This window comes from Melanotaenia boesemani, chromosome 24 (genome assembly GCF_017639745.1).
Source record: "Melanotaenia boesemani isolate fMelBoe1 chromosome 24, fMelBoe1.pri, whole genome shotgun sequence".
In the NCBI taxonomy this organism is placed as follows: domain Eukaryota; kingdom Metazoa; phylum Chordata; class Actinopteri; order Atheriniformes; family Melanotaeniidae; genus Melanotaenia; species Melanotaenia boesemani.
Window position 1 is genome coordinate 9,873,405 of NC_055705.1, and position 25,881 is coordinate 9,899,285.

The window sequence follows — 25,881 nt, forward strand, 5'->3', positions numbered from 1 at the left end:
CCTTGTGGACTGGAAGACTCCATGTGTTACTGACAAGAGAGACAATCTTTAGGTAGAGTTCTTTGTTCTCAAGATATTATCATCCAAGTTATAATGCCTGCACTATACAGTCATTTTATTAGGTTCAACTGTTCTACTGTCTGGTCTGATGAGTCTCCATTTCAGCTACAACATCCAGGTGGTAGGGTCAGGATTTAGTGGAAACAACATGAAAGCATGGATCCATCCTGCTTGTTTCAACAGTTCAGGTTGGTTGTGGTGTAATAGTGTGGGGGATGTTGCTTTTTTTAAACGAGGATGTGCTCCTCTAGATCAGGCAAACCTTCCTCACTCAGCCCATTTAGGTTGATTGATCTATTCATTATGAATATTCACAAGATGTATTTGTCAGACACATTAAGAGGTAAATTAGAACCAAAATGTCAATTTGTAATTGTTCCACAGAAATTACAGCAGATTTTTTTCGTTCTTTTATTTTCTTTACATTGGCTGGTGTTTACTTACTCGTATAATAAAGCAAAAAAAATCAGGAAAACAGGCAGAGGCAAATATCTAAGCAGAGAAAGATACCTCTACATAAGACACATGATTAAGAGTGACCACTTCTACGAAACTATGTTTTAACTGTTTATTATGCTTTTTTTTAGATATGGATTTAAAAATCCTACAAATTTTTTACAAAACTTATGAGACAGTAGGTACTAGTGCAAATGTTTACACTTTTAATCACAATACACAGTTACAAAGTAGGTAGGCAATGATTGAAAAATGATTATGAGACACAAGAAATTAGGAAATATATACCATATTTTCTGGACTAAGTTGGTCCAGAATATGAAGCATCTGTCAAAGAATGTATCATGAAGAGGAAAAAAATAAAATAAACAAAACAAACAAAAAAAAAAAGTCACATTTATTAGAAATTTGTTTCACAAAATCTAAGAACAAGACTGTTTCTCTCAGGTTTTGTTTACAAATCTGTGTACATCTGCGTTATAAGCCTTTGTCCTCTGCTGGGATAATCCATCCACCTTACATGGCAAGATACTGATTAGACAGCATGATTATTGCACAGGCGTGCCTTGGCTGCCCACAATAAAAGGCCCTCTATGAGACCAGGGGCCTCATTTATCAACTGTACGTAGAAAATGTTCTAAATTCTTGAGTAGGACTGAAATTTAGAATTTAAGTAACACACAGCACAAAAAAACCCTGAGTTATCAAACATGCATAAACACATCAGTATTCTCTATTGATAAATCCCACCTGTTCTAAATAACCATGTTCAGGCACATTTACATTAAAAAACGCCTCCAGTTGACCATATATGGTAGCAGCAATCCCTTTAAGAATGTGTTTGTTCCTCTCTAAAATAATGCCAAAGAGGGCGAAGAAGAGGAATTTCTCCAGCATTGAAATTGAGGTACTTGTAGAAAGAACCAGAAAATACTGTTTGGAACACTTTATGCAGGTGTGACCAACTAAAGAAAGAATAAGGCTTGGGAGAAGCTAACGGCTGCAGTTAAGAGGAAAGAGCCGTCTCAGAAATAATAATATTAAAAAAAAAGGTTTGACATCAAAGTCAAAGTCTGCTTCTGCAGGGTCCTCGGGTTGGCTATGGGGGTCATTAGCCAGGGCTTCAGTGGATATTGCCTTTCACCTACAAAAATGCTATAATAAACCATAGAAAGCACAGAAATTAATCTTGAAATAAATTCAACAGGGTATTTTTGGGGAAGCGGTACCTGCTGAGAGGCAGGTCTGTTAAAACATGCTCCCTGTGGAGCTCACAGTTCTCCAAATCCAATAGTGCAAGATAAGCCATGGCACGAGTTTTCTTTTCAGGTTGTCCTATCACAGCTGTCTTATAACCTGTTACACCAATTATTAAAATTATAAACTGCACCACTAGTCGAGAACTTTTATTTGGCAACATAAATTTGCGTGGGAATGTTCGTATTCACACCCCTGGGGTTTGCATTTTGTTGCTCATCACAAGGTCGGTGATTAATGAAATAATCTGATTCCTTTGTAAAAAATCTAATAAATATTTAATTTATTTGGATCATTTGCAGTTACTGAGTACAACTAAACGATCTAGCTACTATTATAGTACTACAGTACTTAAACAGAGATGCAGAGGAATGGCAAGTGGACTTTTTTTCCTTTGTTTCCCCTTTCACAACCAATGCCCAACTAACACAAAAATCAAAGCAACGTAAAGACTGGCAGATAAGATGCCTTCATCAGTAACTGTGGGCCACTGCCTAATGCCATCAGTCCAGATATTCATTTTAATGTCAGTATCGGCATAAGGCAGCAGATATGAGGTTGCCATCCCAAAAATGGCAGCAACACACAAAAGGCTGTCGGATTTGTCTATAGTTGTCTCAAGCCTAGAGCACCATCTAGTGGCTGTAGACGGTAATGTTTACTCCTTGTTCATGTCAAAATAAAGTAACATTAAAAACATGTTAATATAGTGGCACCCGACTATAAGTCACAGGATCAGCCAAACTATGAATACGTGTATATATGTGCGACTGGAAAATACAGTAAATTTGTACATACACAAAATATAGTGCAATTTGATAAAAAAAAAAAAGTGCTAAAAGAACAATGCTTATTGTTACCAAAAATTACACTAAAAACTAAAAAAAAAGAGAAGGAAACAGACTCATCAGACTGCGTTGGATCGTCGACAACAGTCTTGTTGTTATGGCAACAGCTATTCCACTACTAATTTCCACAACCAAGAACCACTTTCAGCCATTTGATCAGAAATAAGTTAGATTGGGACCTGACTTTTGTTCACAGTAGAGGCAAAGACTAAAAAAAAGTTTCTAATACGTGCAGCTCCTTCTGCTGAGTCTGATAAAAAACAAATTCAGCACTTGATAGAAACCAAGTTTAAATTTAAAAGAGAATAATACTGAGAGAAACCAGCTGACAATCCAGAGCTAATCTGGTGGTTTCTAGGCAGCAGCAGCATCAGAGGAAGCTGCTGCCGATGCCCCGTCCAGCAGTTTGTTGTTCAAATCAATCACAATGGAGCAAAACTGGCTGAGTCCCACAAAGTCGCAGCAGATGATGTTGACTCCGCCCCTTTCAGGCCCCGGCTGCTGCTCACTTGTCCAAAACAGCAAAGGCGTCAGAGCCGCCATTGTCATTTTCCTCATGGTCTGGAGGGGATGGAGGAAGATGTAAGGAGCGTCTTCTGTCAGGTTGAGGCCGCACGTGTAAAACCCAGCTGGAGAGGCAAGCAACACCAGCTTTAATGGAGGAATGAAGATATTTCCCCTCATTTAAATTGCTGCATACCTGGTCTTCCTTTCTGCTTCTGTGCTTCCAGATAAGCGATTACTTTCATTGGGGATGGGCTTTCAGCGTACCTGTGACAGAACACCTCCATTAGGCCAGAGGTTTAGTGTTTGACCAGTATATCTGCAGCAAACACAAGCTTTCTGCAACATTACCTGTAGAGCATCTTCTTCCACAGCTCAGGGTGCTGCTGCTCCATCTGCTGGTAGTCATAAGAGACGATGACCTGCTGCCCTCTGGACCAACAGGAACGCAGAGTGGGAATGTCCTGAATGTAGTTTGTACAAACATATGTGTTAATGTTTGGAATATTCATTCAGAAAACTGCTTTAAGATGTTTATAAAAATAAATCATTATATTCTTCAACCTGTTTGGCTAAAAATGTGTGTCTACCTGTGAGGAACAGAGCTTCTTGCTGAAAAGTGAGAGGATGAAATCCACCAGATCGGCATGATCCTCATACGTCAGAGATTCAAAGTGTGAACAGGAGATGATAACGATCTCTTTAGGATGAGCATCTAACCATGTAGCCAGTTCATCCAGAGCCTCCTGCAAGGAGACACATTTATCTTCAACAAGCTGTTAATAACTTCCTAAGTGGTCCAGTGAGAGTGTCGACAGTCCCACAGACGTTTATGGAAAGATTAGAACACGGAAACTGCCGAAATTTCCAGCATTGATCGCGTTCAATACCATCCTCCCAGACCTCCTCCAAAACAAGCTGTCCCGGATGAACGTGCCTGATCCCATCTGCAGGTGGATCACTGACTTCCTGACGGACAGGAGGCAACACGTGAGGCTGGGGAAGAACATCTCGGCCTCCCGGACCATCAGCACTGGCACCCCCCAAGGCTGTGTACTTTCTCCTATGCTCTTCTCCCTGTACACCAACTGCTGCACCTCGAGCCACCAGTCTGTCAAACTTATTAAGTTTGCGGACGACACCACCGTTATTGGACTCATCTCTGACGGGGATGAGTCTGCCTACAGGATGGAGGTTGAACGTCTGGTGTCCTGGTGCAGCCACAACAACCTGGAGCTGAACGCCCAGAAGACAGTGGAGATTATTGTGGATTTTAGGAAGCACACAGCCCCACTCCCCTCCATCATCCTGACTGACATCCCCATCACCACTGTGGACTCATTCCGCTTCCTGGGTACCACCATCACCCAGGACCTCAAGTGGGAGCCCACCATCACCTCTGTCATCAAGAAGGCCCAGCAGAGGATGTACTTCCTGAGGCAGTTGAAGAAATTCAACCTGCCAACAAAGACAATGGTGCAGTTCTACACAGCCATCATCGAGTCCATCCTCACTTCTTCCATCACCGTGTGGTACGCTGGAGCCACCACCAGGGACGAACAGAGGCTACAGCGTATCGTGCGCTCTGCTGAGAAGGTGATCGGCTGTACTCTCCCATCTCTCCAGAACCTGTACGCTTCCAGGACACTGGGCCGTGCGGGCCGGATCTCAGCCGACCCTTCTCATCCTGGTCATGGACTTTTTGAGCCACTCCCCTCAGGCAGGAGGCTACGGTCCATCCGGACCAGAACCTCTCGCCACAAGAAGAGTTTCTACCCCTCTGCTGTTGGACTCATGAACAAGAACTCTAGGCCATAAACGCTCTGTCTCAGTCACAGGACCTGTGCTTCATGCAAAAAGAGACAAACATACTAAAGTTACTTTACTGTCACTTTAGCATACTCCCTTCTGGATTATGCTCTAACTCCATACCCATCCTGTATATTTTGTAATTTTGTGTTAAAGTGTAGAGACTTTATTTTGTTTTTAAATTTTTTATTTTATATTTATTGCATGCTTAAACTTATATTGTTTTTATGTCTGCACCAAGTACCGCAGCATTTTCCTAATGATGTGAACCTGTTCACTCATATGGCAATAAAAAACCTTTCTGATTCTGATTTCTGATTCTGATTCTGTTTCTGAAGCATTTTCTCTGGAAAGCGGCTGAAATGACTACATTTCTTGGCATAATGAGGCATTAGCTGCATGTTCTGTAGTAAATTAAGTCAACAGTTTTAGTTAACTGCGTGATTAACGAGCTATTGTAGTTTAACTGTAGTTAGCTAATGTGAACCAGACACAAGCCTTTATTTAGATGTGTTTACAGGCTATTTTCAACTGATAAATTCTTTGTCTCTGCTTCCAAACAATAAATCTCTGATAAAATACAGTCTGTGCAGAATCAATGAACATTATTGGTTGATACTGAGGAAAAAATTGTGAGGAAAATGGATGTTTTCGCCCTGTTCAAACGGACTGACAGATGTTTGGAACTTTTGAGGGCTACATGAACCACGTGACTGGGTGTTGGTGAGATTAAAGAGCATCATAACTCTGTGGCACTGAGTGTAACTGTCTTACCTTGACTGTGATCAAAGTGTAGATGCCATGAGCAAAGAAAAGTGTGCTGCTCCCTGCTGGCTTCTTGGCAATCCGCAGGTCAAAGAACCGAACACCAAGTTCACACTGATCACTGAGGACCGATTGCTGCAAACAGAGAATAAAAAGTCCCAAATGTAAAAACTTAATAGACTAAATAAAAGATCATGACAGCAGTAACACTAAAGGGATTAGTCCGATCAAGTGTTTTCACGATTGGTTTTATTTTTTTTATTATACGCAGGAAAACTTAAAAGCAAACAGATAAATATTCAGAATATTATAATTAATAAAGTCTAAAATTCATCTGGAGCTGTATTTCCATCATTTTAAGACCTGATGGCTTTCTCATAGAAGCAGGATTAAGTAATCCAACTTTAGAGAAGAAATAGTAGCTTGAGTGAGCCTTTTAGCAAAAGCCAAATAAGGAAGTTTACTAAATGTGCACTCAAGGCTTTCTTCGAGAGACCGTGACATCAACTGAAGATTACCTGATAACAGATAAGATGCATGTTTCTTACTTCACTTATTGGATAAATAGTGTAGTGATCCATGTCAAGACTTTTAGGTGATATAACTAACCCTATAACTGTGACCATAACAATCGCTTTAAGTATGACAGTGATCATCACAGTTAGAAAAATTGTATTTCAGCTTGTTGATTTCTTTCTGGCTTGTTAATGCTAGACAATAAAAATGCAAAGAATGTAAGGATGAGAACATGACTAGGCTAGACTAAACTTGTGTACCGACGTTTCTGTGAAACTGAAACAAGGATGTTTAGACAAAATTACTGGAAAACCCCAGCTAAATCTGGCAACTTGGTTGCAAGACACAAATCTCAAGGAAGGACCAGATGGTTATTTATTCTCACGTGAATTAATAAAATAAATGTTAAGTAATTCAGTTTTTTGGTTTGTGTATCCAATGACTAAATAATCCAAATGATGGGCAGGTTCTGGGTTTCCTGTTTAGATGCAATCTCCTAATTTAGAGACCCTGTACCTGCGTGGTGGCCCAGCGGGAAATACAGGGACGGATGCAGCAGGGTAACAACTTGTCGGTGAGTCTGAGGATGTAAGGCTGGGATTTGACCACCGGAGAGGAAACATCCAGGCAGAAAGACATGCTGTCATGGCTTCCTGTTGTGACACAAACCACCGTTTTTATTTTATTATTTTATTTAAAAAAAAGTTATATTATTTAATATTTCTCTTTAGGTGGAGGCATAAATAAATATAAGGGTTTATACCGGGTATGGCCAGGTTCCACAGCGGGACATCCAGCAGCTTCTCCGGAAGGCGGGACATCCAGTCCGGGTTACCTACGAGTTGAGGTTTGTCCTCCATGTCCGTAAACTGGAATAATCCACCGGCTGTCTTTTTAACATCTCATTAGAAAGGCTAAACTTTCGTTTTGAATTTGAAGTCCGTGTTTACAAACTCTTCCTGGTCAATGTACAAATTCAGGAATAAGCTAGCGCTTCCGGTTGTATTCCAAAATAAAACCGGAAAAGTAACGGCGAACGGTCACTTTCATAACAAAAGCAATCTATATTGACGGTTGGGTTTTATTTTTTCTAATTAAACATACGCATTTACAATAAAGCTTAGATTCTCTAATACACTGCAGTAAAAGTTTAAGATTCACCAGTTTGGATTTGTTGTTGCAAATGAAAATGACTGCATCACAAATGAACGAATGGAGAAATCTATTCATTAAGAGCGCCTTGAGTGTAGTTGTATTTAATTCTGATATTTAACTGGTGGCCAGACTCTCATTTTTAGGTGCAATGTTGAAAGTGATAGCAACAATAATGCAAGAACTTACTGTAATTTACTTATTTTACTGTAACTTACTTAACTTACTGTCGCCACCACAGGGCAGTAATTAGCCTATTTGTTTATTTGTTAACAGGTGGAAAAATTACATAAGAGTTTTTAGGATCAACAACAGCAACAACAACAATAATTAATATTAATAGTAAGTAATGTTTTAAAAATCCAATCTGAAAAGGTTTGCATTACTACCTCTTCAAATGCTGTTTTATATACAAATAACATACAGTCACATGAAAAAGTACATCCTCTTCCAATTCTAATGTTTTACAACAACGCACACGTTATTGCACCGTGTCATTATTTCTGTAACAAACACCATGTGTTAAACAGATGGTATATGCCATCTGACCAAAGGATATCTCTCGAGCTGGTCGGCTTTGTGGCAACAATCACTTTATTTTATAACTGCATCTGAGTCTATGACAAAAGGCAGTGCAGTATTTCCATCATCAGTGGTCACCAACAACACATTGTTAATCCTCTACAGGTAAAATACACATAATTCTGAGAATGCATTTTATATACATGTTGATTCAGTGATTGTTTAGTGGATGAATAAAATATCAACACATTGAACAAGATGAAATCTGAAACACAAACTGTACACATATTTCTCACACTGGATAGTTAACTTTTATTTAGTCATTTTAAAGGAAAAAAAAAACAAATGGGTAGTAATCTTTAAAATACAAAACACAGAAACAGGAAAAGGACACTGTTAGCAAATCTGAGATACACATTGTAAAAAGATGCATTTAAGAGAAAAGACTGAGTCAGCACAGGTATGTTTTTATAACATTAGGTGGTGTTAAATGGCCGGATTTTAACTTCTGAGCTATTTATATTTTATTACATAATGCAGCATAAATACAGAAACATATGGAAAACTAATTACATAACAGTTCAGTGTCTCTTGGGCTTTTATTACAATTTCTCTGAACACTGCAGCAATTCTCTAGGATCATTGCAGATGTCTTTCCTCCTTGGCATTATGTTAATAGTGAAATGCTTCATAGCAGCAAACTGCAAAAGCTTTTATAGAGGTGCTCACACTAATGATCAATTTTTCAAGAGGAAATGATCCACAGCACCAGGCTGCTACTGACATTTTTTTTGCTCGTGGTAGCTGGAAAACAGGACTCAGATTTTTATACATTTCTTTGCTGCTTTGACTTCGCTTTTGTTAAATAACAGCATGGTTTGTCATGTGTTGTAGTTCATCTGTGGTTGTACTTTCCTAGTTTTATATCGTGTTCAGGACCACATTTTTGCAATGTCCTGAGCTGTAAAATGTTATAACTGAAAAGGGTGTGTTTTCTTTATCTCACAGAAGCATGTACAAAAATACTTGTCAAAGAGAAAAAAAGGGGTGAGATGAAAGAGCATGAAATGACCATATTTCTACCTCCTGTAAAATGTGAAATGTTTAACTTAATTTGTGTTTTCTTTTTTCATTATGTTCAAATAAACTTTCTCAATCACATTTCTCCCTCTGTTCTATGTACTGAAACTGAAACTGCGGTCGAGTCTTCCACAAAAACTACTGAAATGTTTATGTACTCCTGACTTTTACTATTTTACACAGCTAAAAATATCGCATCACAACAGCATAATATTCATACATGTTCTTTTAGTTATCGGAGATTGAAGCATGAGATATAAAAACCTTCTTTATTGTCTCTGCCTCAGATGGATGCTTAGTTAACCACCTTAATCTGATTGCATACAAACATGTACATGAGCTCTTTTCAAAAGTTAAAAAGTTTGGTCAGTTTATGCAAATTTCACACCAAAGTCATGGAAGTTTGCAGCTTTACAAAGGTTCTTAGCTTATTTGCAATTCAAGACACAACAATAGACACTCACCAGCCTCTTTATTAAGTAAACCTTGCTTGTACCAAGTTGGATCCACTGTTGCCTTCAGAACAGTCTTAATACAGGTATAAATTCAAAAAAGTGTTGGAAACATTCCTGAGATTTTGTTCTGTATTGACATGATGGACATGGTCTGGAAAAATAAGCAGGTAGGCTGTGGTGTTTAAATAATGCTCAGTTAGCATAAGGGACCCAAAGTGTTCTAAGAAAATATCCCTCTCACTATTACACCACCAGCTTATCAGACTGGGAGATGTTTCTCCATCATCTATTGTCCAGTGTTGGTGAGTGTGTGTGAATTGTAGCCTCAGGTTCCTGTTCTTAGCTGCCAGGAGGCACCCGGTGTGGTCTTCTGCTGCTGGAGCCCATCTGCTTCAAGGCTGGACGTGTTGTGTGTTCAGAGAAGCTATTCTGCATATCTTGGCTGGAACGAGTGGCTATGTGACTTCCTGTTGTCAACAAGTTTCTGAAATACTTAGACCAACAGCCATGACACGTTCAAGGTCACTTAAGTCCCCTTTCTTTCTCATTCTGATGCTCAGTTTGAACTTCAGCAAGTCGTCTTCACCATGTGTACATGACTAAATGGTCTGAGTTGTTTCCACATGATTGGCTGATAAGTTTGTGTTAACAAGTAACTCAACAGGTGGACCCAATAAAGTGGTTGGCAAGGAGTGTATTCAGTTTGAATTATATTGTACAAGTGCTGATTTCACACATTTTCCATTTTCAAAAGTTACAAAAATAAAAAAAAATCAAACAGTACCATGAATGTAAGAATCCTTCTTGTTCCTGTAGGAGGTGCTAAACAGTAAAACAATGCCAACCTCTGTAGTGGGCCTTTAAATGGGGAAAAAAAACAAACAAACAAACAAAAAAAAAAACGGTTTTAACCTTTTTGGCGTGAGACTCCTTATAGTTACGTAATGCTTGCTGTAAAATCTGCAGGTTGTGACCTAGTCCATCAAAGAGGGAAGATGGAAGATTTGTTAAAAAATCACATTTTCTAGTTGCTTTTTCTGGCTCCGTGTCTATCACAATTATCTCTGATGCTAATCTCAGGGTTGGGAGCCACCTCTATGGGTGCTTTTAGCTTCAAGAAACCTTCAGGACAAGCGGATAAACCTGGCAAGCACATGATCTCTTGTCCCAGTTCTGCTGTCCTGCTATTAGATTATCCTGCTGTATTTTTGCTTGTGTGCTGATATGTTGGACCAATGAGAAGCTTTTAAAAGATGGCCCATTTTCTGTTGCTTAGTTTGGGGAAAAAGTTAATTGTTAAATCCAATAGAAAAGTATTTGCTTTTTGCTTAGTATTTCATCTTTTCTGACCCTTGACTTGGATACATGTGAAGTTTTTATTTGCAAAGGAGTGATTTCTGTTAAGCACTTACATGCCATGCCTTAGGTGCCATTTGAAAGAATCAGCAGAGAATGAAATCAAGCCCTCTGCCAACCAAACTCACATCCCTTCTTTATTTGCAGAAACTACTGCAATATAAAGCATCAACTTTTTTTTTATAACCTAATTTAATATTTATCATATGATCTTATTAGAACAAGGAGCCTCTTAATTCACAAAGATCATGAGAAGTGCAGTGACTAATGAAAGCTGCATGGAAACAGACAGCAAAGCCACCATATAAATGCTGAGGATGAAATGAAGAACATATGGTCATTAAACTGGACACACTGGGTCACCTGATCTGTCTGTGAATGAGGCAGTAAAGTCTAAATTAAGTCAGATTGTTTTCTACTCATAAAACTTTCCAACATTCCCCTGTCAGACTCTGAGCCATTAGAAGGAAGTGTTTTCTTACATTAAATATGACAGCTTCACCAATGTTTTTTGTCCTGTTTTATAGTCAAGTGGAACAAGTTTTAATCTTGTTTGGATTATTTGGATCTGCAGGGACCTAAACTCAGTTTAGTTTGATTATTGATGTAACTTATCTAAGGTCAAGAGTCTATCTAATTGTGTTTTTTATGTTGGACATTTATGTCATGCTTTATTTTATAATGACAGCAAACTGAAACAATAAGGTTTTTATCAGGATGTAACTTTTGTTTTTTTTTATTGTACACTAGCAATTCTTATTTTTTCTTATTGTTTTCATTTGCTGATAATTGTGACCATTTTCTAAAATTTGTGATGTTTCTAAATGATTGAGTCATGAAAAGCTCATTAATGATCATATTTGAGAAGTTACCTTGAAAACACTTATATAATTGTAACATTTGGTTTTCCAACCTCGGTGAAGAAAAAAACCAAAAACAACAACAACAACAACACAAACCTCATGATCATGTGAGAATAATTTTGATTTTGATTCAGAAAATAGATTTGCGAGTATTGTAAAATCAAGGCTTAAGATACACTGTCTTATAAAAAAAAAACACAAAACAAGGTATCTAAAATAATTGTTTTTTTAATCGCACTATATAATTGTCAAATGTTATATTGATATATTATTCTGATCAATTCTGACATTATAAGTCTAATGTCAGGGTGTTTTTTTCCTAACGAGAATCTGTTATGTTCTCTTTTTCTGTGTAGATAGATAGATAGATAGATAGATAGATAGATAGATAGATAGATAGATAGATAGATAGATAGATAGATAGATAGATACTTTATTGATCCCGAGGGAAATTCAAGCATCCAGTAGCATATACATACATTAAAGGTTAGTACTTGACATTAGGGGTTAGTACTTAAGCATAACTAGACTAATTTAAAATTAAATAAAGGCAACAGTAGATAAAGGAGACAAAATGGTAAAAACTATTGTACACTCATTGTAATGTCTACTCAGCTAGTTGTGCTGTGACACAAAAACACACTCAGAGTTGGACCGAACAAGAGTCTATCTATGGTGATCAAGTATGTACATATATTGACAGTGGTAGTCAAACAAGGTGCATGAGTGAATGAGTGCATGTTATATCTTAGGTGCATGTTGCATGTTGCCAACTTGTACCCCAGGCCTGTGGTAAATTATTTCTTTTTATTAATCAAGCAGACTGCTGCGTTATAATCCTTAAAACAAAGTAATTACTTTAAAAAGGATTATATTTAATATTTTATTCTGATTTCCTGATACCATGAATTATCCCTAAAACTGTAAAACACATTTTGTCTCATCATGTTAGTGTTTTTCCAGAGTTACACTGCTTCAGAACAAGCAAAGTGATATAGAAGTGTATCTATTTTGTTTTAAAGTAACATCATATTTGTTACCTTGTACCCTAAACCTGAGTAGCTTAAGCTTTAAAACTTAAACGCAATCAGTTTTTTGTTTCCTAAACCTAACAAAGTAGTTCTGTTGCTTTTATGTAAACATGTAGTTTTGTTGCCTAATTTTCAAAGTGAAAGTTATTTTGTTGGTTCAAAGTTGGTTTGTAGCCTTTTGACTAAACTTAATGAAGTAGTTTTGTTGACTAAACTTAACAAAACAAGTTTTTTTTTGCCTAATTTTAAAACAAAAGCTTTATTTTTTAAACCTAACAAGGGTGGTTTGTTGCTCAAACTTAACCATGTAGCCACTTTTACATAAGCCTAAACCATCATGTTTTATTCCTAGAGTTTGGTGGTTTGATTCCCAGTTCCTTCACATGTCAAAGTGTACTTGGGCAAGCCACTGAAGCCCACATTTTCCCAAACATGTTCATTAGTGTGTGAGTGTAAGAGAAAATAAATGCTACATACTGTGTAAAGTTTGTGTGTATATGTTTTTATGTGTGTGGGAAGGTTTAAGTTGATACCGTTATGAAAGATTATAATTTGGCCAATTGCAAATAATTGGTTTTGGCATTTATTTTCTCTTTGGTGCTAATGATTGGCACAAAACTGTCAAGTATTTTAGCTCTTTATCACACTCCCTTTATATATATTTTCACATAAAAACATCCTCGTGTAAAAATATATAACTGTTTTAAAAGACTGCTAACAAGGGTCTGCCCCTCTGACATTACATATGTCATGACTTTGCAATATATTGCCCAAAAACATTTTTGTACCCAAATAAATTGATTGTAATATCAAAGAAATAAGTGAAGACAATTTCATATTTATTTTTAATACCTAAACTCAACCAAGTAGTTTTGTTTACCAGATCTAACGAAAGAATTTTAGCGTGTAAATTTAGTGAAAAGTTGAAAAGCTGTTTATAGTGTTGTTGATTTAGTTCTTATGTTAACAGACACTTAGTTTTAGCATAAGCCTACCCGACATGTTGGCGGCAATCTTCCATCTTCATCAGAAGTGTCACTGGATGGTGTGATGTCTACAAATCAGCTGATGTCCAATGAGACAGTGTCGACCTGTAGACTTATGCGAAATCTAAGTGTCTGATAACATAAGAACCAAATCAGCTATAGAAAATTATGGACACTATGAACTTTATTGGATTATTGTTTATGGTGCTTATGTGGGTATTAGCCTGCCAGATCTACTTGAGACGCTGTGTTTACAGAATAAAATACACATTATGATTAGCTGTGTGTCAGAAAGTGTACCAATGCCATGTGTTCCAAGAAAATATTGAAAGCAATACAAGTCTCTGACCTTATAACTTAGTGCCTCTGACTCATTTTGATGGCAAGCTGACATTCATTGTGTACGTTCCTTGGGCAGTCATTGCCATGCAGCATGCTGGATCTGAGAATCTGGGATCACAACTTTGTGTCCGAGGCCTGAGCATCCCATGACAGCATCATGTCACCTCACCAACAACTAGATATCCATGGCCGTTTTGGAAGCACACTATACCCGATTCTGCAAAGAAACACAAGAGGACATTATTAGAGGGAGCAAGGAACAGAAAAAGATTTGTGACAAAGCAAGAAATAAGACAATATTCAACACTGGAGAAAGACACTTTTTCCTTAAATTCAGTGTTGTTTTTGTGCAAACAAATTTTTATTAGAAAAAAAAACAACACACAAATCAATAAATTTCATATTTAAATTTAATTATTATAGTACCTGCACCGTGCATTCATCCAGTTTCAAATGATTTCTTGGAGAAACTGAAAATAATAAGAAAACTAAGTTTAAAAATAACTTTAATCCTCTTGTTATTTTCACACTGGACATAAACCCCATCTATGTGTGAAGTAATTTGTATGACTTCTTCCACCACCCCAGCCTCACCACGTCAAGGACTTGGTATTCATGTGATTGTAGATAAACCTGATCAGCATGGTAAATCATCAGCATGTCATGTGTACTCCACACATTCAATTACAACTGCTTTGCACGATGTACCTGATACTGCTAATAAGGAATGTGATATTTTTGCTTTTCATGAATCAGAGCATCTGACAGCAGAAACTAAACACAGACAGTGTGCCCCGTCAAAGTATGTCTAAGAAACAACTAACTCAGTCTTGCACTATAAATCATCAATAGAATTTCTAGGAAAATTCTCCAAGCCAAACATTTTCCATGAAAACACTTAGTTCATGTACGGTCCTTTAGCTGCCAGGAAAAAAAGGTGCAATGACTTTCAAAAGTCTCCCAGTTTGTCCAGAATCAAATGAATTTGATGCTCAAAAGCTTCCATTCATGCCTCATCTGTCCATTTTAGTTTTCTAATATCGTTATTCTGGGTGCAGCAGCTGTGTACAAGAGAAAACACAAGAAGCAATGCAACAGATTTATATTACTCATAAAACACCACATATTTCTGACTTTCTTTTGGTTGTTATTGGTTATGCCTCATAATGAAAAAGTTCCAAGCATGTTTTCTTGAAAAACAACCCATGCATTTTGTGGGTTTGCTCTCTTGTGATTTCTGAGTAAACAAATGCACCAATTAGGTGTGGAGACATCCTGTCTTCCATTGTAATATAATGAGACTCACCCTGATATACATTCCTAATGTAAAGAACACACTCCTTTACTTGTTTGAGTGTCATCTTCTTCATCTGTGCTGCAGTTGGGAAAGGAAAGAGGTTAAATGAGGCCACTGAGTGATGATTAGATTAATATCCTTCAACTAAACTCAGCTGAACGTCAGGAGATCCGTTTCCTGCTTCGGTTTATTTAAGATGACTAATCCAAATGTAAATGAAAAACATAAGGATCCCTCTCGTTGAAAGAACATATCACCATAGAAAAGCAGCAATTTGTTGAGGATTCCTGTGTTGTACTTTTATCTAACAATGCTCGTTGTGCTTCCAGTTTGTGACAGGTTTGGACGTCAGTTTTGAGTCATGCTGCTGTTGTAGATGCTAAATGTGGTTTGTTGGTTTATATCAGCACCAAACCAAATCTGTCATCTGGATGAAAAACATGTTTTCGGACAATAGTTCAGCATTGATGGTGCCTCCACAGATAAACAGGTTTCTCCTGTCATATGCACTAATACAGCACCATACTATAACAGATCGCCTTTTTTCGGATAACAATCCTAATGGTGGTTGGAGGGTTTGTCTTATCTTCAGCTTGTGGGCGTGGCATTGATTATTTCACAAGAATTTCCACATTTTGATCATCAGATAGCAGGAGTGTTTTCCACTTGACCTTGGCCCAGCTCAGATAACCTCTGGCCAAGAGGAGAGGACAAAGTTCTGGATGTTGTTTCTAAAAGTTCACGACTAGTTTTCATGTGATCATGTCATTCAATATTGGTAGAAGCAGGTTATGTCCGTGATGTAAACTGAAAGACCTTCCTTCATGTTTAACTATCTTTACATTTAAGGTAAATCTTGTGACATGTACAACTCCAGGTCAGCACCTTCCCATCATATCAGACGATGTAGTAAACTTGTCTGAACCCTTTTAATGCAGTTAGTTAAGTAACCACTGAATTCCAGGAGACTATTTAGGGCAAAATAGGTTCTTCTCAGGTCTGGGCTTTGATTTCTTTTTTTTATATCTTTTTTGTTTGTGAATTATTTGATTACTTACACTTATCAGAATTTCTTTTTATTCTGTTACTTCTTCTGTGTCAGACAGATTATAATAAAATTAATTCTTCACGTGGGACAAATTGGATAATTAAAGCCTTAATTACTTAAACTGAATACCAGACAGCACAGCCTGCTACTAAGAGTTCACTTTTTTTTCCTTTAAATTATATTTACAGAAAATGCTTGCAAAGTTGTTTTTGTTGCATCTTAAACTAGACTTGTATTAGATTGCCAAAAATCTAGCTGGACAAGTGAATCTGACACCTCTCTAAATGTATAATATTTAAATTGATAAATAAATTAAGTTACTAACACAAAACCAAGACAGAGCCAAATAAAAATAATTAGGCCGTATATATATTAAATAGACTGAATAATTTGTAAATTAGGTAATCAAAAAGGACACGTGTGTAAAAGTAGGCACATATTTTACTCCTGGAGTCTAAAAACCTTCTCAAAGGACCTGCAATGTTGTCATCTGATCCCATTAAATTCTCCACCTTATTAGATTTAGAAAATCTCAGCTTTTTCTCCACAAGCTGGCTTCTTCACAAAGGAACAAAGACCAAATCTGAACCAGTAATATGCCCTTTAGACCTCAAAATAAACTTGTGATATAAGAAGAAAGACATGTTATTAGGAGTAGATTGCACTAGATGACAGAGTGTTCAAGCAGAAACAACAACAGTGCTTCTTTTTTTTCTACATGTATGGTTACATTTCACTTAATGATGTTTCAAACCTTGTTGCTCATGTTCATTTGAATTAATACAGATGTCACACAAGAGAAAAATAATTGATTCCATTACCACATCTTGATTTCTGAATAATTTTCTTAGTTCAACTTTATGATTTCTTTTATTCGGATGTGACGTTATCACATGGGAAGATGCTCCACTCGATAAAAGCGAGATTTCAACCGCCTCAAACCAACATGAGGATGCTTCCAACAAGAGGATAGTCCGAAATATTGGGGGGAAATGGCAAAGAGATTAACAGAGAACAATATAAACATTTTAGAGCCAGATCTGAATGCTGTCCAGAATCAGAGGGATTCAGGTTTAAGAGTGGTCCGATGTTGAAAGCTTGATTGTTACCTATTTTTACAAATCTTTTATAAGTAATTTATCATTTCCAAGCAGGAAAATAATTAAACTGATCGTAAATCTATAGTCTCATAAACAGGAAACGAAGAAACAACATGGTACATTAGTGGGCCAACATTTCACTGGAGGATTTGTTTGGATTTAGATCCTTTTCTCTTGAATTTATAGTGGTCTGAATATAAACTGAACTGCCCACTCTGGTCACACCACTTTCCCCACCCTCATGTTCCAGTGTGGGTCACATTTTGCTCTAATTTAATAAAGCAGACTACAGTGTACAGTAGACACTTCTGGTCTCAGTCTGCAAGAAAGCAGCTCCGCTGACACTCAGGTAAGACTATTTTTTAAAAATATATAATATATTGTCTTCTTTCTAATTAGAAAGAATTTTTTTTCTATTCCTGCACTGAATTCTCAGCATGGCAAAACTAATATTAGTTTAATCATTTTTGTGGACATTTCATCTGAATATAAAAGTTTCTTTGGAGATTTTTTTGAAAAATAGGGATCCTTTAAAAAACCATTAGCTGTTTTCTTCTGACAAATAATGTGATATTTGTACTACTTTTTAACATGTTGAAGACAATAAATAGTGATATATACTACAGCAGAAGTAAACGACTGAACGCTAATGAATGAATGATGAAGGAAAGATTGACAAAGCCATATGTAGGGGGACTTTTCTCTACACAATAATTTAAAGGGAAGAAGAGATTTTTAATGAAGTACACACTTTGTAGAGCAGTTTATTGAAGTTTGGATGTTTACACTGGGTTCATAGAAGCTCTTAATGGATGAAAAGAGGATATGAAGAATGCTCTGAGGTCGAGTTTGCACAGCTCCACAGAAGTTTTTTGAAAGCTTTTAAATAGTCTGAAATGCTTACAGGTGGGTTTATGAGCAAATGTTGGAGGTATGTGCAGCTTTGAGACATCTACTGAGTGTACAGAGTAACTGACAACAATCAATACACAGTCTATTGAAAAGAAGGAATTTATGATTGTGTGTGAAGGGGTGTGTGTGTGCTGTCGGTTGTAGTCAAAGGGATTTCTGAAGTTCTGTAGAAGATACTTCTTCTGCACATTGGGCATCTTATGTGGTGTTTGAAGGACACAATTAATTAAGATAAAGGTATGGAGGTTTTCTTTACACTGAATAGAGGATTTCTGAAGGTCATATAATAATTATTGTGATGGGTAATGTGAGCATGGGAAACTTAGAAAGAGGTGAAGGAGCAATCAAGGTGACAGAGGAGGTGTCTTAAGGACTTACAATTTGTTAATGATTTTAAAAGTTTCTGGAAACAGTATGGTGGAGACAGAAGGTTCAGCACAATGAAGATGGAGAACATGGATCTCTGTCAGGCTATTGAGACTAAAGGAAAAGACAAATGACTACAGTTTACATTCTTCCATGCAGCATCATAAAATTTGCCATCTTCTTTCCATTCAGTATTGTCTTTATTCTCATTTAAACTCTTGATTAAATTCAAGCCATGGAGATCCACACCTTTCACTGATAAAAGCTGTGTGGTTATATCTCCTAAAAAAGAATAAAAGTAGACAGCCATGGGGCGTATTCAGTAGATTTTAAATGGAGTGGCCAAGACAAGACAGAAGTTAGTGTAGGGGCTAATCCATTAATATCACGAACGGCAATATCTAGCAGGATCATTAATGTTGGTTACAACCAGTGTGTGAAATACAGGGATTCTTGGGTGTCTGGACAATATTAAAAACACATCTGAGCTTTTTTCTATTTTATAAACAAATCTCTGTTCACAGATTTGAAATGATGTTGTATAAGACATGTTTTTAAAGGTAACAAGGGTAACTGCAGTCCTTTGTCGACCCATATTACACACACTGATTACCAACATATATAATTTTTGTCATTAATTCAGAAAATATCTATTAAATGTCAAGACAATATAAAACTCAACCATTCTAAAAGCAAGTTGTAAATAACAATGAATAATGTAGATAATGATTAAAGCAAGAAGATGGATGTTTACTTAGGCGCCCATCATAATGAACTTGCTACCAGTCAGAGTTGGGGTGGCCTGGCCCCCTCAGGACCCCCTAAAAAAATCGCCTTTTAACAAGTAAAAACATACAACCAACAGAGAAAAAATGATTCCTAATAAAATTTTCTCTCCCAGCAATGAACTTAATATTGCTGTCACCCAAATGCTGGTTGTCTTCGAATAAATAATTTGCATCATTCAGAGCATTTTTTGTAGCTTTTGTATTTCAACTAATACACTGCATTCAATTATCTTCAAAATAGTTTATTAATTAATTCTGAGAATAGACACTTAAACATTCTTAGTTTTCATCCCCAAATTAACTCCCAGTTCAGATTTCTAGATGTTGCATAACACTTTACACACTAGCATTTGAATTTTTTTTTCATGTTTGTTAAATGATGTAACTTGCCTTAACATCTCATTGTAAAAAAAAGTTTCCCCCCATGTGAATAAGGGGAAAAAAAGAGAGGCTCCCATTAAGTTTTCATGAGGAAAATTAGTGGAAGTCTTCTTTTTTTTCATGCTAATGCAGACCTACATTTGAGGTAATTTAGGGATATTTTGCAGGAGATAAACCAGATTTAAAGTCACATCATGACCATTAATAAAGGAAAGGAAAGAGTGGACCTATCATGTGGGCTGTTTGCGACATTCCTTGGCCTAATTTGTTGTATGTAGTTCTCAATTACGTTCCCAGAAGCTCTTGAATGGGTGCACACTGTGTCCGGTGCAGGTTCATGAAGGTATAATGTTGTCAGTGATTTTTATTTTAACCACATGATGATAAGATGATACTGAGATGCTTTGTGAAAGCAGTTCTGCAGTATTCCAGTTTTCAAATTTTAGTGAGTTCATATATTTTTTTTACCCATTTTTGTGTTTTATGTTACAGAGCGGAGGACTTAACCAAGACAGCAGAGTCAGTATGGCTGAGCGCTATGACTGCACACAGTGTAGGGGCTCCTTGTATGGGAAGAAGTACATCATGAGGGAGGAACACCCGTACTGCATCAAGTGCTATGAGGCACTTTTCTCCAGCAACTGTACAGTGTGCAAGAAACTGATTAGCTGCACCAGCAAGGTGATGCATGATTTGATTCCTGTTCACAGCTAAGAAACTTTCCTTAAACATTACTTTGAAGTGAAGTTTGGAAGACCCTTGGAATAACTGTTAACTCATTTGTTTAATTTTAGGTTTAAATGTCAATGTATCCTGTGGCTGCAGCTATTATCTGTAAATCTAAAATTAATCCCTTCACTCTTATTTGTATCATACAACCGCTAAATTTGCAGCAGTTTCATGAGTCAGCAGGTGGAAGTAGCAACATCAAGATGTTTGTCTCTGCAGGATCTGTCGTACAAAGATCGCCATTGGCACGGTGACTGCTTCCTCTGCAATAAGTGCAGCCGATCACTGGTCGATCGGCCTTTTGCCACCAAGAATGACATGCTGATGTGCACTGACTGCTACTGCAAAGAGTACTCTGCCAAGTGCCATGCATGTCAGAAGACCATCATGCCCGGTGAGGAAGCTGTTTTCTGTTTTCTCTGTAGTGTTCTTTCATTTAAGGGCTTAAATTAGCATTAAAATCCACCCAAATACACACTGATTTTTAAATAAAAATTAAAATAATACTTTATGTTCGTCTACAAATGTCATAATATCAGCAAGCAAAGCTATAATTAGCAGAGGCCCTCTCAGCAGTTACCATAGCTGCACTGACATGTAGATAAATTGAAAATAGCCAATGTATGTCACCCTTTCACACTCCCTCTGCTTCTCCTCCCTCCACCTACCAGGCACCAAAAAGATGGAGCATAAGGGTAACAGTTGGCATGAGAAGTGCTTCATTTGCAAGTACTGCCAGCAGCCCATTGGGACCATGAGCTTTGTTAAGAAGGAAACCAACAACTACTGCCTGGGCTGCTATGAGAAGCACTTTGCTTTGCAGTGTGTTCACTGCAAGAAGGTAAAAAAGCATTTTCACTTGTCTTTTGACAGACTTGGTTTGCTGAACAAATTAATAAATGGTCAGTTTTTACATTAATGACAAGCTTAACATATTACATATTTGGATAATGATATATATTGATATACAGCTGGACAATTTCAACATTATATTACATGACATGTTGCCTTGTTCATCATTTGAGACACATTTCTTTGAAATAATATGCTTTGATTAAACTTTTGCTAATTAGGGCTGAAAGGTGGCCCAAATAAATGCTAATTGCACAGCTATTAAAAAGGATGTAGGGACTGAGGGAAGAAGATTCACGTGTATCATAACATATATGAGGAGGAACAGATGGCCAAGCAGGCAGGAATTGGAGGCGTCTTTTTGTGTGAAAAGCTGGTAGGTGAGGCAACAGTCATCTGGCTCTCTTCTGACTAAGTCAGTGACAGTCTAAGATGACTAAGAAATATGATTTTACACTGTCTTATAAAGTCAAGTTAAAGAGCTGAAAGTCAAGTTCAAAGATAAACAAACTGAAGTTTGAAATTTTTCATCTTAACTCTATAATATTAATATTGTTTGTAAGAGATTATTTTTTTGTATACAGTTGGTAATTAATATGCTCAGCAGGATGTCAAAACTTCTGTAAACAGAAGTCATGCTTACCTCACCATTTTTACCATTAGGATCCATAAGCTAGTCTCATTAAATTATCATGGAAAAAAAAAAAAAAATATTCAGATAAACTACATTTTATCACACAAAATTGAATAAAAACTTAGCTACATAAAAACTACATCACTACATTTAGTTACTAAGTTGTCCCTGAATAATTAAAAGGCAATTTAATTACAAAAACTGCCAATTTAGGCTAATTAATATCTTTTTTGCTAGTTAGCATTTAGCTCTTGAGGTTTTTGGCATCTTACTCTTTGAAATGACTTATTTGCATACTTTTCTGTAAACACTTGAAATAAATAACTTTAGCTGTTTTTGTATGCTATTAAAAACTAAGCTGCCACCCATCAATAATTTAAGGGCAACTCAACCACTAAAACTATAAAAAAAAAAAAAAATACTTTGGTAATATTCTGCCACTTTAGGCAAATTATTAGTATTATTATTATTTTGCTGGTTAGCATTTAGCTGTTGAAGTTTTTGGCATCTTAATCTTAGAAATTGACTCATTTTATTACTTTTTTGTCTACACTTGAGATAAATGAGTCAACTTCTATTGTTTTTATGTGGTATTAAAAACAATGCTCTTACTAAACTGCCATTTGAAGGCTATTTAAACACATTAAATCTAATGAAATACATTAGGAATTATTCTGCCAAATTGTTTTTTGCTTGTTGGCATTTTTTATGTTTTTGGCATCTTACTTTTGGAAATTATTTGTTTAGTGACTCTTCTTTGTATGATTTAATCATTTTACTATTGTATTATTTATGCTGAATAACAGAGTTATTCAGACACAACACGCAGATTTTTAAATCTTACAAAACTAAAAGAGGAGGCAAGCTAAATCTAGCCAAATGAGTTGATCCAGCTTTGACTAGCTGAAGTCACTGCGGTATAGGTTCCTTACTGGATGTGCATCCAGGTTGCAAACACTGCTGTTAGCAGTCATGAGACTGTAATAGACTACTTTAATAAAAATATATTTTAATTTGTAAATTCTCCATGACTTAAGAATGGAATAACTTAATTATAAAACACTATTTCATGGTTAAGAGTTTTGTTCAAGACAAGAAAAATGTAAGCTAACAGTATTTCTGAGTGATAGCTTGTCTGTTCTTTTGTTCGTTTTTTAATGCGTTGCATGTGTTTCTGATTTTTCCTCGTATTTGACAATGTGGTTGGTTTCACTGACTCCAAACATCTGACTCTACATTATATTTTGGTCAGTATACAAACTATAGTGAAATTTTAAGCAGGGCGTTTATTGATAGAAACTCTTTGATCCAAGATAAAAATAAAAATAAAAGGTTCTAGCCACTGTCCAGACTAAGGATGCATTTGAGAGTAACTGGACAACCTGTTAGACATCATTGAGAATGTCATTGAGTGTTTATACAACTCGCCTATAGGTAAATCCTTAGATGCATACATGTGTTAACTTTTACCAAATTTCCATTTTCTGCTCTTGCAAGTCATAAAGTAGAGTTTGAGTTGTGCTATTCTTTTCTTTACCTGACAATGTTTTTTTTTTCCATCTTTCAGCCCATCACCACTGGAGGGGTGAGCTACCGTGACCAGCCCTGGCATAAGGAATGCTTTGTATGTACTGGGTGCAAGCAGCAGCTTGCTGGCCAGCGGTTCACCTCTCGGGATGACTTAGTGTACTGCCTCGATTGCTTCTGCAACATGTTTGCCAAGAAATGTGCCTACTGCACCACCCCAATCAGCGGTACATATGAATCTCTGCTTGTATCACAAATTTTAAACCTCAACCAGTGAACTACAGGATTGTCTTTAGTTTTTTAGACTTTTAATGAAACCATCAGACTGACTAATCCACTCATGCCTATTTTTTAAGCCCAGTGATCTTCTGTCAAGACAAGTTAATCACTACATTTAGCACTCATGTCAGGTTTGATGACTTACTTAAATAGGTCTTGACGTTTTTATCCAAATCATAGATTGTTCAAGCAATTTCATGTGAGTTCAAGCTGGTTTTTATGCATGATTTTAATCACATACAGTTGTTGAGATTCCATAAGATAAATAGGCTTTCAAGAGATGGATGTTTAAAAAAATGTTTGTAGAATGCAGCCTGGTCCTGTCATCCATATTTGTGTATCTGTGATTAATTTGTCATCTGCATGCCGATTTAACTGACATCAGGAAAATTATTATTTGATGCTTTGGCTTTGACTTTTACAAAACCCCACCAAGAGTTTAGCCAATGTAGGTATAAATGAGTAGAGCTGAATAGAATTTGAAAGGCTTAACATACATAATACATAATAGAAATAAGAAATTAAATAGGAATTTATTAATGTCACTAAATTAATTACGGTCAAAAAGTTTTTTGTAAAGTTGAAATTCTTTCTCTAGCAGGAAAAGCTTGGTAAAATAATAATTAAACATACCTTATTTGAATCTTATTAAGTGAGGAACAAAAGTAACCTTAAGTGAGATTTGACAGTGCAGCCTGAGTTAAAGCTCGAGGAACAAGAAGTCTTCTGCAAAGCTTAATGCAGCATCACAGGACCTTCCTTATAAACTAATTATAGTAAAATTTTCTTACATGATTTTTTTCTCCTTAAATATTGAATAAAATGCATCATGTGCAGCACTGTGACATAAAATTGAGTCAGATCTAAACAACAATCCAACCAAAGTGATGATAACATCTCCAACACCTTTAATATGGACTGAATGACCCTCAGATCATATGCTTCTCTAGGCATCCTGTGTATCCAATCACCATCAATTACAGGTTATTGCATTACAGAGATCATGAGACTTCTCTTTGCTGCTTTCGCCTCAGGTCTCGGGGGCAGCAAGTACATCTCATTTGAGGATCGCCAGTGGCACAACGACTGCTTCAACTGCAAAAAGTGCTGCCTGTCTCTGGTTGGTCGAGGCTTCCTGACAGCCAAAGATGACATCCTCTGCCCCGACTGTGGCAAAGACATCTGAGTTATCAGCAAAGCCTGGGAAGAGTCCGACCAGGTTGTCTGCCAGTCAGGAAGCTTGACATCATCCTCTTTGTGACCTCTGTTGCATTATTTATAACATTTATCAGTTTCTTACACATTAACCTGCATGTGCTGGTGATATTGTGTTTCATGTGACTGATATTGCAGCCTTCCTTCCACAAAGTTTTTCTTCTCTTTTGCTTGTGTTTGCGGTTATCCAGCTGGAAGGCAAACTATTTTTTTCAGCCATATTTCACTGTTTCATGTCAAAAATCCTAACAAACAAAACAAATTACATGTCTCATTTTGGAATGAAAGTCTTTGCATTAGTATAATAATTTCTGATAGATATTGTAGACTATATAACAGCATGCACAATTCTTTAATGGCTCACACTGGTATGCAAATGTTTCTACTAATGCTGTTTGTTGCAATGATTATTTTACTTAATCAAATCTGAACCTGTCTAGAAAAATAAAAATGTTTTTCACCTGGTGGACACAACATTGACTGGGTAACTTGACTTGATGTTGAAGAATTAATCCCCTTATAAAGAGATTATAAGAACTCTAGAAGGATAATATGCTTTTTAAGTGCTAAAGGAAATAACATGCCTCCACTAATGGTTAATGTTTGTCCTTTTTATAATGCAGTTGTCAATGCTTGCAGTCATGCACTGTTTTGTTTCCACTCACTAATAAAAGGTTGACAATGCTGTTACAAATGTTTGAGTCTGTTTTCATTATTTTAATCATAAAGTATTTATTTTTGTAAATGTTAT

At 36.6% G+C, this 25,881-nt stretch overlaps 2 protein-coding genes across 4 annotated transcripts; one reads left to right on the top strand and one right to left on the bottom strand.

The window, feature by feature from the left end:
• Window positions 1–485: 485 nt before the first annotated feature.
• On the bottom strand, window positions 486–7,187 carry LOC121635488 (PI-PLC X domain-containing protein 1-like). Of its 2 annotated transcripts, XR_006009467.1 has the most exons (8): window positions 6,979–7,187; window positions 6,732–6,868; window positions 5,709–5,834; window positions 3,716–3,871; window positions 3,477–3,589; window positions 3,322–3,392; window positions 1,746–3,250; window positions 486–1,704 (listed from the first exon to the last, which is right to left on the bottom strand). XR_006009467.1 is itself a non-coding variant. In XM_041978674.1 (7 exons), exons 1-7 carry the CDS (start codon window positions 7,073–7,075, stop codon window positions 2,976–2,978), a joined length of 975 nt encoding a protein of 324 aa, XP_041834608.1. In that variant the 5' UTR covers window positions 7,076–7,187; the 3' UTR covers window positions 486–2,975. The 2 variants fall into 2 exon arrangements, 1 of the variants encoding a protein (XP_041834608.1); XM_041978674.1 differs by having other exon boundaries at window positions 486–3,250.
• LOC121635489 (four and a half LIM domains protein 2-like) lies at window positions 6,988–25,825 on the top strand. Of its 2 annotated transcripts, none has more exons than XM_041978676.1 (6): window positions 6,988–7,062; window positions 20,387–20,575; window positions 20,843–21,017; window positions 21,295–21,464; window positions 23,677–23,863; window positions 24,950–25,825. In XM_041978676.1, exons 2-6 carry the CDS (start codon window positions 20,420–20,422, stop codon window positions 25,099–25,101), a joined length of 840 nt encoding a protein of 279 aa, XP_041834610.1. In that variant the 5' UTR covers window positions 6,988–7,062; window positions 20,387–20,419; the 3' UTR covers window positions 25,102–25,825. The 2 variants fall into 2 exon arrangements, with proteins under 2 accessions (XP_041834610.1, XP_041834609.1); XM_041978675.1 differs by lacking the exon at window positions 6,988–7,062 and adding an exon at window positions 17,740–17,796.
• The last annotated feature ends 56 nt before the right edge of the window (window positions 25,826–25,881 follow it).

Excerpts from the sequence above, each read along its gene's own strand:
- LOC121635488 (XM_041978674.1), bottom strand. The coding sequence starts at position 7,075 with ATGGAGGACAAACCTCAACTCGTAGGTAACCCGGACTGGATGTCCCGC. Across the intron at positions 5,835-6,731 it reads CCCGCTGGGCCACCACGCAG|CAATCGGTCCTCAGTGATCA; the intron begins GTACAGGGTCTC and ends CTCTGTTTGCAG. Across the intron at positions 3,590-3,715 it reads AGAAGCTCTGTTCCTCACAG|GACATTCCCACTCTGCGTTC; the intron begins GTAGACACACAT and ends AACTACATTCAG.
- LOC121635489 (XM_041978676.1), top strand. The coding sequence starts at position 20,420 with ATGGCTGAGCGCTATGACTGCACACAGTGTAGGGGCTCCTTGTATGGG. Across the intron at positions 20,576-20,842 it reads TGATTAGCTGCACCAGCAAG|GATCTGTCGTACAAAGATCG; the intron begins GTGATGCATGAT and ends TTGTCTCTGCAG. Across the intron at positions 21,465-23,676 it reads AGTGTGTTCACTGCAAGAAG|CCCATCACCACTGGAGGGGT; the intron begins GTAAAAAAGCAT and ends TCCATCTTTCAG.